Source organism: Desmodus rotundus, chromosome 6 (assembly GCF_022682495.2).
Source record: "Desmodus rotundus isolate HL8 chromosome 6, HLdesRot8A.1, whole genome shotgun sequence".
NCBI lineage: Eukaryota > Metazoa > Chordata > Mammalia > Chiroptera > Phyllostomidae > Desmodus > Desmodus rotundus.
In genome coordinates this window covers 52,276,543-52,292,951 of record NC_071392.1, presented here as the reverse complement: position 1 = coordinate 52,292,951, position 16,409 = coordinate 52,276,543, and the positions used below count along the sequence as shown (strand labels likewise).

The 16,409-nt window shown below is 38.6% G+C and overlaps 1 protein-coding gene across 1 annotated transcript in view; it reads right to left on the bottom strand.

The window, feature by feature from the left end:
* POU6F2 (POU class 6 homeobox 2) overlaps positions 1 to 16,409 on the bottom strand; it is a 565,270-nt gene that overhangs the window by 141,147 nt on the left and 407,714 nt on the right. Inside the window, exon 5 of the mRNA XM_045192643.1 lies at positions 14,699 to 15,039. Coding sequence (XP_045048578.1) covers positions 14,699 to 15,039 — 341 coding nt within the window. The remainder of the gene's footprint in view (positions 1 to 14,698; positions 15,040 to 16,409) is intronic.

Here is a 16,409-nt window from a genome sequence, read left to right as displayed (position 1 = left end):
GTTTAGAACCTTAGATACAAATACAAGATTATTTCCCCTCTGATTTAAAAAGTAGAAGTTTCCAAGCCAGCCAGACTCAGGAGAGCTTTCCTTGGGGGAAGTGAGAGGGTTCCTCCAAAACCTCCTCTCTAAACTCTTCCATGTTGCTTTGTTCTCTTTAAGTATCACATCTGTAGCCTCTCAATCCAAGGATGGAGAGCTCAGTTCTGTAAAGAACCGCCAGCCTCTGCAAGGAGATGGAACCCAGCTGAGAAAAGGAGATCCCTAATTTTACTTTTTAAAAAAATAACAATCAAATATCTTCTGGTATAGAAAACTAAGTGGTGGTGCCAAGCTGATCCTGACCAAATGACAGTTCAGACAAAGTGTGTTGGCTGGAAAGTTTGCATCAATTGGAAGCCCACCTGGGCCTTTAGACACATACCACAGGCTCCCAGGAGAGAGGTGTCATGTACAAAGGCAGAGTGCTGCCTCCACTGCTGCATTCATCTGTGGCCTCACAGGTATCCCCAACAAATGGCCAAGGACAAAGAATTGCCTTTTCTGGTCGACAATCACTCACTCCAAGGAGCACCTGAACATTTGCCATGTGAGCTTCTCTTATTTATGCATGAAAGAAGAGATCCTAGAACTAGTATTCTCAACATGGTGCTTTTCTCCATCTTAACTCTGTACTCAAGAGGCCAAGTATTTGTGTCTGAATTTAGTTCTAAACTGTGGGGGATGAAAGAGAAGGAAAACACAGAAAAAGAGCAAGGATGGAAGAGATGCCCCAAAGACATGGAGTTTGATAGCCTAGTACTCCAGAGGACTTAGTCCCCGATTGCCAGCCATACAGATTTCAGACTTGTTTGACCTATCGTTTGGAATCCAGATCTTTTTAAAACAAAGGGGTGGAGAACGAGGTTCTCAGGGTAATTAGGAATCTTCTGATTACTGGAAATTCCTCAGTCAAAAGATGAAAGGGTAGAGGTACGATGAGTATAGGGCATGCCCTCTCTTCTTCCTCTTGATTCCATGGGTTTGGGGCTAGGTGGTCCAGTGGTTCCCTGTCCCTTCTCCATGCACTGGTGGGAGTAGTGTGTGAACAGGAAAAATAATGAGCAGTGAAGAAGACGAGGGGGAGAAATCATCATCTTAAGGACAAGGTCTCTAAGACCTCAGCTGCTATGAGGGGCAACTAAGCCAGACCTTCCCTTATTGTTTTGGCTAAGTGATTTGGCTTGTTGTCAAATGTAAGAGCAATTCTTGGTTTCAGCTTTCCTTGCTCTTGCTTTCAGTTTTTTCTTCCATTCTTTCTGCATCTTTCTGAACTTTCATTTCTCTTCTGTCTAGTCCATTGGAGTGGGTATGTGGACTTTTGCATGATATTTTAGGTAAGGAAATGCAAGGATATTTTATTTGCATGGATGCTACAATAATTAGAGAAGGAGGCCTTAGGACAATGATTCCTGAAGGACTTTCTTTGGGATTTTAATTAGTGTTATATGAAAAAATTATAAAAGGCCCAGTGGTTACATAAGATTGAGAATTCTCTGGTTAAATCATGTTAACTAGATACCTCTACTGCAGGATGTCTTTTAGTTTTCAGTATTCTAATGTTTATTGAGAAATAGCTAGGAATGACAGTGTATGTTATCTATCTATCTATCTATCTATTTATCTATCTATCTATGTCACCTATTATCTATCTCCTATCATTCATCTATCTTCCTACCATGGAATCTGTTTTTAATAAACATTTTTGGACTCATATTTTATGGAAGACACTTGGGAAACATTGTCTTAGAAAATTCTGGAAGCCAAGTAAGGAAATAAGAACATATATTTCACTACCAACCCAAATGAACATTGTAGAGGCAGAAAAATATAAATGGAGGAACTTGGAAGTCTGATCACTGATGTTGAGAAAGTTGCTTCAAATTTCTGAGACTCATTTTTATTAGATCTGAATGAAGATACTTTTTGCCTTGTCCAGGTGGCTCATTTGATTGGAGCATCATCCCATACACCAAAATGTTGAGGGTTTGATCCCCAATCAGGGCACATCCCTAAGATGAAAGTTTGATTCCTGATCAGGTTGCATATGGGAGGCAACTAATTAATGTTTCTCACATCAATCTCTATTTCTCTCTCTCTGAAGTAAATAAGAAACATATGCTCAGGTAAGGATTTAAAAAAATAGAATTTTTGCCTCTTCTAAGAAAGAGAGGAGAAAATGAGAGACTGAAGTACTTAGAGAATATAAGATACCCAGATACATTTGCTAAGTGATAGTGATTATTCTGAGTAGAATAGTGAACCTGTGAGGCTAATGCATGAAATAAATGTATATAAAATGCACTTTGTAATTTTCAAAATACACTGAAAATATTAATCAGATAGTATCAGGCATACTTCTTTAGTACTGCATATGTGTCATGGGTTATGGTGTTGTACATATATAGTTCTTTCCTTTCATGCAATTCAAACCACCATACTTGTGCTATTTCATAAACAGAAAGTGGAGCTGGGAAGAACTTAAAGATCACCTAATATAAACTCTCCATGTAATAAGTGACACAACTAAGCCCCAGAGATTAGGTGAGTTGTATCCACACACTAAAAACCACAACTTTGGGAATTTAGAAGAAAAAATAAAAATTTTAAATTTTATAATAATATTGGTAAAGAAACCAAGACTCTATGGCTTGAACTGGGAATTCTTTAGACAAGATCTAGAGTAGGCACAGGTAAATATGGTTTGCTTCCTTATACAACCACATCAGAATTACAATTAAACTATAGAACAATCATCATTAATAACCATCAGAAAGTGAGCTGAACGGAAGTCCTACAACTATGGAATTAAAGAAGAAACCACATCCAGACAGATAGGAGGGGCAGAGCCATGGAACTGGCTGGTCCCACACCAATATGTGGCTGATAAAAATAGGGAGAGATATCTCAGGAGCAAGGGGTCCTAGATCCAAAACAGGCTCTTCAGTCCAGGGTTCCAGTGCCAGGAAGATAAGTCTCCATAACTCCTGGCTGTAAAAACCAGTGGGGATTGAGGCTGTGGAAAACAGAAACTGCTGGAATCCCAGGCAATTCCTCTTAAAGGGCCCATGCACAGACTTACTAGGACTCACTGCCTCCGAGCTCCAGCACCAGAGCAGAAGCTTAAAAGGCACCAGAGACATATGGGGAGGAACCAAATTGTCCAGCATCAGGATGGGGGGTGGGCAGCTTTCTCCCAGACAGAAGTGCTAGCAGAAGCCTTTTTTCCTTTTCTGAGCCTCTGCCCTGCCACAGAGACAGCAGGTGGGTGCCGTATCTGAGACTCCACTGTTTGCCCTACCCTGGTGATTCCCTGAGGCCTAGCCACACACAACTTTTAGGCCCACAAAAGCTGTTTCCAGTGCCTTTTCCATATGAAAGGCTTGTTTAGGCCCATGCTTCAGATATTTCTAAATTCTCTCAAACAAGTAGCCTCTGGCTTCAGCAAGCCCCATACCTCTAGATAAGTGGCCCCAGGCCTGGCACTAGCAGCATCACAGCTTGGCTTCTCCTGGCACCTTCAGTCCCAGCACAAGTAGCAGCCATCTGCAGATTGCTCTGTAGCAAATGCTATGTGACCCCAGACAGAACACAGGTGGTGGTTTACCTTGGATGTGCCAACAGCAATCAAGGCTCAACTACAAGTGGAGGGTATACATAGCCCACACAGTGGGCCCAACTTAAGTACACAGCTGAGGTAACTGGGGAGGCTGTGCCAGGGACCCTATAGGAGACCGACTACATTAAGCCACTCTATCAAGCCTGGGAGACATAGTAGCTCAACCTAATATAGGGAAACAAACACAGAGAGGGCTGCCCAAATTAGGAGACAAAAAACATGACCCAAATGAAAGAACAGAACAAAACTCCAGAAAAAGAACTAAACAAAGCAGAGAAAATCAATCCACCAGATGCAGAGTTCAAAACACTGGTTATAAGGATGGTCAAGGAACTTAATGAGGACCTCAATAGCATAAAAAAGGTCCAGTCAGAAGTGAGGGATACACTAATTGAAATAAAGAACAGTTTACAGGGAATCAGCAGTAGAGTGGATGAAGCCAAGAACAAAATCATTGATTTGGAACATAAGGAAGCAAAAAACAACCAATCAGAACAAGAAGAAAAAAGAATCTCCCCCACGAAAAGAGAAGTGTAAGGAGCTTCTGGCAACTTCTAGCATACCCAAATTTACATCATAGGGGTGTCAGAAGTAGAAAAGAGAAAACAAGAAATTGAAAACCTATTTGAAAAAATAATGAAAGAAAGCTTCCCTAACTTGGTGAAAAAATAGGCATACAACTCCAGAAAGCACAGAGAGTCCCAAACAAGATGGACCCAAAGAGGCCCACTCCAAGAAACATCATAATTAAAATGCCAAAGGTTAAATACAAAGAAGAATCTTAAAAGCAGCAGGAGAAAAGCAATTAGTTACCTACAAGGGAGCCCCCATTAGACTGTCAGCTGATTTCTCAAAAGAAACTTTGCAGACTAGAAGGGATTGGCAAGAAATATTCAAAGTGATGAAAAGCTAAGACCTATAACCAAGATTACTCTACCTAGCAAAGCTACCATTTAATAGAATCAAAGGACAGATAAAAAGCATCCCAGACAAGAAAACGCTAAAGAATTTCATCACCACCAAATCAGTATTATATGAAGTGTTAAAGGGTCTTCTTTAAGAAGAAAAAGAATAAAAATATGAACAATAAATTGTCAAGAAATACATATCTATTAACAATTGAATCTAAAAAACATAATAAATGAAGAAGCAGAACAGAGACAGAATCTTAGATACAGAGAATATTTTGATAGTTGTCAGATGGGAGGGGGGTCGGGGAAATGGGTAAAAAAGGTGAAGGGATTAAGAAGTATACGTTGGTAGTTACAAAATAGTCATGGGGATATAAAATACAGCATAGGAATAGAGTAGCCAAAGAACATACATGCTAGGCCCATGAACATGGATAGCAGCGTGGGGATTGCCTGAGGGAGTGGGAGGAGCTGGTTAGAGGGGGACAAAGGGGGAAATTTGGGACAACTATAATAGCATAAATAATAAAGTATAATTAAAAAAAGAATTCAAGATTATACGAGCACATGACCACAGTTCTTCCTGCTCTCTACCCCCCTCCCAGGCCTTTGTTAAGGCTTGCCCTGTGCTGCCTGTGTTCCACCTCCCCTCTGCTAAGTTTCCTCCACAATATCCTCCTACCCACTCTGACTCAATGCTACAAAACACATGTGTAATTATTAGCCTTCTTCCAGCTTATATGAGTTTTTCTTTAGTGTGCAGTGAATAATTTTATAGTATACACATGCATTCTTATATTCCCATGATATTTTTTGAGTGCCAGCCATCTATCAGGAACTGAATTAGAAATTCCCACTTAAGTCACCTCATTTAATCCCCACAACCCTCCCACCAATGAGGAAACTGAGGCCCATAAGGATGGGCTGACCTTACCCAAGTGCCCAGCAGAGCCTGCGTCAGAGCCCAAGTTTGTCTGCTTCTAAAGACCATGCTCTCACTACAGCACCACACTGTCTGTTCTGCAGACCTTCCCTAGGGCCACAATGCACTGCACAGATGCTTGCTAAATGTTTGTAGATAACAATAGAAGTGCTATTTTTATGACCTGGGTAACAGTCACTTGCAAGTCTATACTTTGGAAATCGGTTTAAAAGCCTGTGGAAAATTTACCTCAACCTATAGGAAATGAATTGAGCCTAAATTATGAGGAATAGCACTTGATCATGAAAGCAGAAGAATATTGAGTTAACATAAATATTGGCTGTGTTTTGCTCATTCAGAGTGAAGTGCCAACCAGCACATTTTGGGTATCTCAAACTGGCACTAAAACCTTCATGGAAGCAAAACTGTTCCAGAAGCTTCTGAGTAGTTTATCAGCCTTATCCAACAGACAACGATGGGACTGGATGGCATGTGAGGCTCCAGGCTCATTGCTAAGCTTGCTGCAGAGAGGCCATGGATCTGCCTCTGTCATGATCAGAGCAGTGCTGTTTTCCTTGAGAAGTTATAATTTGCCATGTTCAAATGTTGCAAGAATATTTCCACTCCCGATTGAGTCTGGCACCCTTTCCATCTAGCCAACTTGATGTGAGCTTTGAAAGTCAGTGGTGTGAACATCCTACCTGCTTTGTTAAACACTTTTCTACATGATTTGACTAATCTACAGAGTGGCACCCAGGAATGGTAAATCTAGACAATGACAAAAAAAGCACTGCAGTATATAAAGTGTATTCTTGGTAAACTAATTTTCCCCCTGCCACTCTCAAAGCAATATAAACTTTGTTGTTCCTCCTGGATCTCAAATGCTTGTAATAAATTCTTTGAAATGTCAGTAATGTTGAACTGAGGGTTTTTTTAAAGGAGATTTTCTTTCTTTCATAAAAGAAAAAAATCGTCTTTGTAGACAATGTGGGTAAATGTGTTTTGTTTATTTTGTTCAGTGCTGAATAGAGTTGGGTAAAGGGACTTCCATTTCCCACTGACCTCTTGATGAATGAGTGAATAATAAATGAAGCTCTCAATTTGCTGGATGGTAGTATAAGCAGAAATAAATTCATACTTGTTCATATCTGTAGTATGATCAACATTTTCTTAGCAAATTTACAGCATAAAAAGCATTTTCATCAGTATACTATATTTAATCTTCAAGATAACTCTCTGGGTTTGGATGGATTTTCTCATCCATAATAATAAAGTGCCTTTTGGTATTTTAGCCCAAGAGGAAGGCTTACTCAGTCTGTGTAGACTCTTCCACTATTTAAAAGGTTCTCAGGGCTTGGATTGCTGTGGAAGAAAGTTGACTACATCTATCATATTCACCAAACTTGTTCAATTTTATAAAACCATAAATTAGTTAAGTGTAAAATGTCAGCCAAAAAAGTTACTTGATTGTCCTAACATTTCAATTGAATAAAAAATGATTGGTTTGTTAGATCTGTACAATACACAGTTAAGGAGGATGGATTTCCATCCCACCTTGCTGCCCCATCTATTATCCAACATGTATTTGTGCTTTTATACTGCACAAAATTTAGTGCCATTTTCAAGTTGAACAAGAAAGTGAAATCCAAGATCTGGTTGAAATTTACAGTGGACAGAATTACACTGACCTTGGAGAATAGTTGCTAACTTAATCATTTACACAACCGGTAGCCAAGCTAGGAGGGGTTAGGGTGAGGTGAGTTAGGCACTCACTTGGGGCACAAAATTTAAGGGTGTTCCCCCAAACACAGTAACATCTGCCCTGGTTGGGGAGCTCATTTGGTTAGAGTGTCATCTCGATATGCCAAGGTTGCAGATTCAACCCTGGTCAGGGCACATACAAGAAGTAACCAATGAATGCATAAATAAGTGGAACAACAAAATGATGTTTTGCTTTCTCTCTCTCTAAAATCAATAAATAAAATTTAAGAAAAGATGAATAACATCTAATTTGATATTTAATTCAGTATTTTTAAAAATCAAAATGGCTGTGGCCAATGTGCCTCAGTTGAATGGAGTGTAACTGAAAGGTGCATGTTTGGGTGCACCTTGAGTTTTACATCTGAGATGAGCACCTCACTTGCCTTACCTTAGTATTGGTCCAGGCTGGGATAATTCTACAGAGATTTAGCCCTATGTACAGTGGAGATGTCAGAGTTCTATTAGAATTTACAGTGATCACAAAGGGGTTATATGAATATGCCTGTTTAAGGTAGCAGAATATACCATTCCAAAGTGTGCCATGAGGAGTTTTTGAACTGAAGACAATTAAGAAAAGCAGATAAAAGAGAAGATCTCCATCATCTGCCTATTTACCTAAAAACAGAACATATATTTGTAAGTTTTCTCCCTCCTCTCTCTATCAAGAAGGACAGGTATTAACTACTAGAGACAACTGTAGATCCTCATCAGTCCAGAGATGGCACCAGAAAAATCTGTAAAACAAGTCTTGCTAAAACTAACCCTATCTACTATTAGTTTCTCCAAATATTTGCCTTCCCACAATTTGCCACCCCTAGAAGCTCATAGTCCATTTCCTTTGTCTTGTCACTTCTCTAGAAATGTATTGTTCTTTTTGTAGCATAGTTTGATATCAGGTATTGTGATCCCTCCAACTTTGTTTTTCTTTCTCAAAATTGCTGAGGTTATTTGGGGTCTTTTGTGGTTCCATATACATTTTTGGAATATCTGTTTTAGATGTGTGAAATAGTCATTGGTATTTTAATGGGAGTTGCACTGATTGTAATAGGTAGTATATACAGTTTAATGATGTTAATTCCTCCAATCCATGACTATGGTATATGCTTCCACTTATCACTAATTTGTATCTTCCTCAATTTCTTTCTTTAGTAGCCTATAATTTTCCAAGTACAGGTCTTTTACTTGCTTGATTAAATTTATTCCTATGTACCTTATTTTTTTTCTTTTTTTCTGCAATAGCATCACTAATCATCAGAAAGATGTAAATTGAAATATCACCTCACACCTATCAGAAGGGCCACCATTAATAAGTCAACAAACAACAAGTGTGGGTGAGGATGTGGAGCAGTAAGATGTGGAGAAAAGGGAACACTTGTGCACTGCTAGTGGGAGTGAAAATTGGTGCAACTACTGTGAAAAACAGTATGGAGTATAAAAAGTAAAAATGGAACAGCCTTTGACCCAGCAATCTTACTTTTGGAAATATATCCAAAGAAATCCAAAACACTAATTTAAAAGAATATATGCACTGCTGTGTTCACTGTAGTGTTTTTTACAATAGCCAAGATCTTAAGACAGCCCAAGTGCTCATCAGTAGATGAGTGGATAAAAAAGCTGTGGTACATTTACACAATAGAATACTACTCAGTTGTAAAAAAGAAGGAAATCTTTTAGCAACAGCATGGATGGACCTGGGAATTATTATTCTAAGTGAAATAAGCCAGTCAGAGAAAGACAATACCACATGATCTCACTTACATGTGAAATTTAATCAACACAATAATTTAACAGAATAGAAACAGAAAAATAGATACATAGAACAGACTGACAGCTGTCAGTGGTGAAGGAGATTGAGGGGCTGGGTGAAAAAATATGAAGGGATTAAGACACACACATGCATATATATGTATATATAGCACATAGCATAGACATAGACAACAGTATGATAATAGCCAGGGAAAGGGGAGTAGGGGAGGTAGAAATCAGGCAAGGGGGTATAAATGGGGGCAGAAAGAGACAACAGAAAGGTAAACACACAATGCAGTACACAGATGATGTTTTATTGAGTTGCACACAAACACTGTGAGGTTTTATTTACCAATGTTACCCCAATAAAAAAATAAATAAATAAAATAAAAATGTATTGTTCTTTTGTTAAAATACTACATCAACCCAAGTTCTAACCATCCCTTTCGAGTTACTCATCACTGAAAGCTCCTAGGTGTACATGTGTTGCATGTGTTAATGAACTTCAGTTTCTCACTCGTTCATCTGTCTTTTCTTAGTCTAATTTACAGAGCTCCAGCCTGAGAATCTAGGATGAGTAGAGGAAAATGATTTCTTTCTCCCCTTGCATCTGCATAGATCACCCAACACAGTTTTAGGAGTTTGTAACATAAAACTCTAAATAGAATGGAAGGAGTTCTATAAAGTATTTATTGAATAATTTTATCCTTTCTCTTTATAGATAAAAAATTTAGAGCCATAAAGCTTTGACTAACACCATGTTAAATTCATTAAGATAAACTGCTGGGGAGATAAGGAGTTGGTACAAGACCCTGGGCCTTTACTACAAAAAAGGAGGCATGATTAGAGGCCATTTACTTTCAAAAAGAATGAAAGTCATGTAGGTCTAGGTCTATTTCTCAAGGGTTTGGGTTTTTAGTTTTAAAAAAGTGATCATGTATCATTCTCTCAATCACTCATCTATTTTGGTCACAAAGGAGGCTGTGTCTACTGCATAACAGAGGAGGAACTTAGGTGCATTTTAGTTTTGGATGCCTGAATGGTAGCAAGGCCTTACATTAGTAAATGCACATAGTCAGGAATGATTTTATGCTATCTCTTGAGCAACTTCACCTCTGAGGAGGTGACCACACTCCTCATTTCTCATACAAACACAGATAGTTTTCTCTCCCCTAGCTGCTTCCCCTGAGCTCTCTCCCCCTCTGTTATTTATTAAAATGCACAATACAACAAAAAAAAGGAAATATTATTCTGCTTACTGCCACACAAGACGGTATGTAGAAGGCCAAGGTTAAATGCAGCATTTGGCTTCTTAAGCTTCTCTAATGTATAGGTATGGAAAAGCAATCTAGGACCACAGCTTACAGTGGTCTCAGAGGATAAAAAACTTGACTCTAATTTGGACTCCCTGGTTAAGATAAAATCTGCCTGTGCTATTATTATCCCACTTATATTTGTCCTCACTCTGTTTCCACCCTGCCATCCAGCTGAGTGGGAAGAAATTAACCTGACCTTGAAGAATACTCACAGAATCTTTAAGACCATTGGGTTTTTGGTACCTAGTAAAATTTTAGAGGATTGCTAATATTTAGATCATAGACTCATAGGTCTGAAAAGGATTTTAAAAATCATATACCCAACACTTTTAATAGATGAGAAAAACAAAAGTCCAGAGAGCCAATGTGACTTGTCCAAACTTGTGAGCTAGTTGGGTCAGAACTAGAAGCAGGGTTAGAACTAGAATGAGGCCTCAAATCCTCAGGCTACCCTTTCCCATGACACCATGATCATGTCCTCTTCATCCCCAGATCACCCAGTAATGACTAAGCACACATTAGGGTTTTTACACACTGTTTGGAATTTCTCTAGTGTAAATGAAAACTCCCAATGAACAGTCTGAAGAAAAGTCGTCTCAAAGAACATAGAAAGGAGGTAAGTATTTCAACATTATTGTGCTCATCCAGATCAAAATTATATACTGAAATTAAAATTGTACATTGTTTTGCCATCCAGGAGTGATTAGGACATATTTTTCCCCCCAAAAGTTCATTGCTTCCATTTATGGTTCTTATCTGTTTCTACCCAACTCACTCTAGTTTTAGATTCTGGCACAGCCAGTATCTGGATAAACTACAGCAAAAATAGAAATTGGGCAGGGGGGGAGTGGGGAGGGGACAGTGAGGAGAGGGTATTACAGGAACTACTATAAAGGACACTTGGACAAAATCAAGGGGGAGGGTGAAGGTGGGGGAGGGAGGGGGGTCAGCAGGGGTAGGGTGGAGGGATGGGGAGAAAGGGCACACAACTGTAATTGAATAACAATAAAAAATTAAAATAAAAAAAATATTGATCGATAACCATCCTGGAACCCAAAGTTAAATTCAGCTCACAGATGCATTTGTTTGTCCCACAACCTGTTTTCAAAATTTGACTTTGGGTTTTACTATACCCAGGTCTTCTTACTTAGTTATACTGGCTGCTTGGCCCCTGAAAATTTTTGTGTTTATGATCTATGTTCAGAACTTGTTTCCAAACATGGATGGGATAGGTAGGTATTGAGTCTCAATGGAGAATGTAAAGACAGTCCTCTACTCTGGAGTACTAGCCCTCCTATAACCCCAAGTGATCAAAATTAGTGAACAAAGTTAGTTCCTTATCTGGGCTTCTCTGAAGTGATAATACTTTAGATTCACATCTGTCTTGAAACAACAACCTTGTTTTGTAAATGCAATCTACTTCATGGAATTGAGTTAAAGAGTGAAAAAAATTATACTGCAATACTATGGGAGAACCTGGCAAGAACTATTTGGAGAATTTTAGTCTAGAGTATTACCGCCTGCCAAAACTGTTAATTATTTTTCATCTCAAAAAATGACCTCACCTAAATATACCTACACAAGCCACTTCCATATATTATTTTTCTCTGAAGACATGACAACATCTGTACAGTCATAGAAATAATTGTTATTTTTCAATTTTTCTTAACAAAAAAATCTTCTGAATTATTGGCTTTCCTTGATGATCTAAGTTGCATACTTCTACACTAATATGTCTCAGACAGATTTTGAATAATAAATGATAAAAAGATAAAGCCCACATGAAAATAAAAACATTTTAAATAGAATTTAATCTGTCATATATAACTTCAGTTGATCTTTGTTCCCTCAATAATCTTCAAACAAAAAACACTTTATTCTAGTTTATAAAGATCACTAACTTTGTAATTCTCTTTAAATAGTTTTCTTTATAAAAGTTCAAATATTCTTTGTTTAACAAAGTCAAACACCCATCAGCTAGTATAGAAAAAAACCAATATTTCAAAATCATGGAATTCTACATTTCCTTTACACATGCCTACAGTAAAGAAAAATACTCCTCCTATTCTTCCTGATATAGATTTATTCAAAATTATTTCTTTATCTACTTGGTAATACTTTTAAAAAGTTTTCCAAATCCTTCCTTTGGTTGTTAGTCATTAGATCCACAGAAGAAGTTAGAAGCTTATAGGTGTATTTCCAAAGTTTATAAGTTAAAACTCCAAAAGTAAAACATTAGAATATTCTCTCAGAGTTATGAAGATAGAATTGTGGCTCTGAGCCTTAATTTGTTGCAAAACCAAAACAAAACAGCCCTTAGATTTCCATATGACAAATTCTCCTAGTACAACTTATTTCCCTGAGGCCAAGTGGTCACCTCCTCTAAAGTCCTGACCACAGCCATTCAAATAAGTTGTCTTCACTTGGCTTTCACTGGTCAATAGGAATTTATAAGCTGAACGTGTACAGAGAAGGCTGATGTCCATAGAACTCAAAGCTTTCACTCAGCTATAAGGACTACTGGACTATATATGACAACTGAAGACAGAGCTGAGTAATCTCCCCCCTCAGAGTGGGACAGGATTGTTTTTGTTTTGTTTTTTTGTAATTTCACTTATTTTGATGGCTTGGAAAGAAGTGTTTAATCACATAGTGTACAGATACACACAATTTAACTGCTCTTAAAAAGCATTAAAGCCATTCCTTGGGATAATAGAGTTGAATTCCAAATGTTGAAAACATTAGGATTGCTGTAGCCATGCATCTTGTAAATTTGATTATATCTAGTGCTTGGTAGAGGCCAACTGTACAGTGAAGACTTTTTAAGTCTGTCATGTCAGTCCTATGTCAAAGATATTATGTTGTCTTATATTTGTGTGGTATTTTTAAAAATACATCTTCAAACCCCACTCAGGAAAATGTTCAAGTTGAAAGTAGCCATGACCGAAGTGCCAGGCAAAACACAATTACTAATCTCACCCAAACATTTTCATTTCCAGGAAAACTTTGGGCCACCACTGAGAATCCAATTGGGTTCATAGGAAAAAAGTTGGTTCTAAAATAAAAAACATAACAAAAAAATGGTTCTAAAATACTAAATATCTTATCTACTTGCCTTTCTGCCTGTGTACCAATTTATTGTGATTTGGTATATTTTCTTATTTTGTCCCTAAGAGTGCAATTGCTATTGTTATCCTAAGGTAGGGAGGTCCGAGTTCCCTACCATCAAGAAGGGGGGATGTTGGCATTTGAAATGAGTGCATGAGCTGCTTACTCTGTGGGACTTCGTCACTGCACTCCAAATGTACTAAATCATCTGAGATCTCACTGGGGAACATCATTATGTAAGTCTAAAACTAAGTTGTTAATTTCTGGATCTGATGTGTTGATATCACAGTCATTATGTTTTGAAGCTAATTTATTTTAAGGCCTTTAAGTTAAGAGTGGTTTTCTGAACTATAAAATTATATAGTCCTGAATGCTCCCATTGTTCCTCAATGATAATAGATTGAAGATAAGTTTTCATGATTAGCTTGAAATATCTATTTTTGCATGCCCTGAATCTTGACAGTAGTAAGTATGTATTTTGCTGTGTATAACACACACCCACATTTTTGTGTGCATTATACACAGGGTAATTATACTTGTGGCATGTAATCATTATACCCATGTATAATGTGCATCCTTATTTTTCACTCAAAAAACTGGGCAAAAAAGTGAAAGTGCACAGTATACATGGCAAAATACGGTAAATATACAGAAGCCTCACTATTTTTTATAATCTTTATAATGCAAATTTGTTGAGGCTCTGGGCATGAATTTAGAGTACTTGTTAGTCCATGGAATGATGGTTGGAATCTGGGACATAAGACTGGGGCTAAATTTCTTTACCCTCCTAACCCCAGAGAGTCTTTAGAAAAATAGGAACAAAAGAGCACAAAGTACTTAAGGTAAGACACTGTTGTATTCATAATATAGAGAAATAACCACCATGCCTCATGGACAGGAGATACAGTTCTCCGCGGGGCTACAAAACTGTGCTAGTAATAATTTTAATTGGATGCTATCTTTGCTGCCTTCAAAAAGTATCATAAAATGGAATTATTACAGACTACAAGTGCACTTACAGTGCTGGCCTCTCACAGGAGGAAACAGATAACATTTATCCTTTGGAGGGTAACATCAATGGGGTTCTATTTGTTTCCCTCACATACATCCCCAGTTGCCTGCTGTTTGCTTCCTCTTCCGTATGTCTAAGAGATCAATATGAATTAGACACTGCAGAACTGGATGTTAAGTTTTGCTGGACTTCTGCCTTCAGGAATGGCACAACCCCATGGGAAGGAAGGTCCTCTGTGCTCAAGGCCTGCCGCGGGGATCATACCTGCAGAGGATTGGGTGGAGTGAGCGGCGACGGAAGGCTGTGTCCTGGAGACTGACTGGGTTTCTGAGAGGGGCTTGAACTCTGCTGGGTTGGAGACGGTTGGTTCTGGTTCTGGTTCTGGAGGTGGGGGTGGGATTGAGGCTGCTGGGGTTGAGACGGTGGAGCCGGTGGCTGCTGGGGCAGGGCAGGCTGGGGCTGGGTAGGCTGGGAGGGCTGGGACTGCTGGGGCGCCTGCGGGGCTGGCTGCGGGTGGCTGCCTGGTGGTGGAGGGGGCGGCTGTTGCTGCTGGAGTTGCTGGAGCTGCTGGAGATGCTGGAGCTGGGAGTTCAGGGATGAGGTAGCTACAAGGAAAGAAAGAAACGTGGAGGTGAAACAAACACCACAAAACATCTTGCTGTGTGTCTTTGGCAGCTTTTCCTGTGTGAGGTGAGAAAGCTGTCATGTAGAAAAAGTTTTACCCTCTCAGTCTGAAGGTCTTTGGTATGTGAAAGACCTGTGGGGCACTTAGGGAAGGAGTTACTTCTTGGGAAAATTTTAAAACTTAAGGAGGACAAGAAGGTACCACATCAAGGTATTACTTTGAAAGGTACTGAGCAGTGGAAGCCAAGGGGATGTGCAAGAAATGGAGGTCATGTTTAAGTACTTTTTCTCTTCCTTTCTACAATGCCTGGGAAATACACTTATGCTTTCAAGATTTGATTTAGATTAAAGTTCAACGACTTTAATTCTTTTGGTAAAGGTCTGACTGGGGTTAAGAACAGGGAACTGAATAGCTTGTAATCTTTCTATCATCATTGCCATTAATCATGTTATTTTCACTTGCTACTTAGACCTCTGCCAATTTTCTTAGACATGTTAGTTTCAAGTGTATATGGTTTATTTTTTAAATTTAAAGACAGTACATGCTTCTCTGTTTGGCAGAGTCAAAATCCTGAGCGTGACTTTTTGCCTGCTGATCAAAGACACAGAGATCCCCCAAACTGGGAGGATTATAGTAGGCAACTGCAAACTGCACACTGTGGTGACTAGACACATTAGTACCTCAAGGACACACAGGGAATTGAGAGAATGAAATCATCTTTCAAGTTTTCTTGTTATGTGAAAACTAAGAGTTGGTGGGACAAGCTGTCTTTACACGGAGCACACTGAATTTGTTCTCAGATGCCCATCTACCACTGAACAATTTCTGAAGCAGAAAGACATTTAGCTTGGTCAAAGAATGGTCTAGAGAAAATTACTGCTATGAGTTCACTCCCTTCTCTGCCTGAATCTCAGTCTAAAAGCTTTCCACAAAGGCTACAAATAACTATAAGGATCAATGTTGAACCCAAAGGCCTGCAATGTTTTCCTGTTCCTCCCTTACCTAGAATTTGTAAAGATTTCCAAAGGTAATAACTCCTGTTTGCAACATTAAACTAGTCACTGTTTTTAAAAAATGCTCCTTAAACAAACCTAGTGATTCTGTAAAGTGACATATCACATACCTGCCTTCACACAAATGTGTTCTGGTTTGTTGACCCACAAGTTGAGAACACCTAGAGAACTTTCTCTGTATGCCAATCAACCAGTGACTGACTATCTTTGTAAAGTTAAGAATCATTTTGCAAAATTTACTGAATAACAGATAAGCACTAGTACTGTGCCAGGTAATATATAATGTAGTATTTAAAAAGGATATATAGTCCTGCCTTTTAGAAGCTTATAATTTATT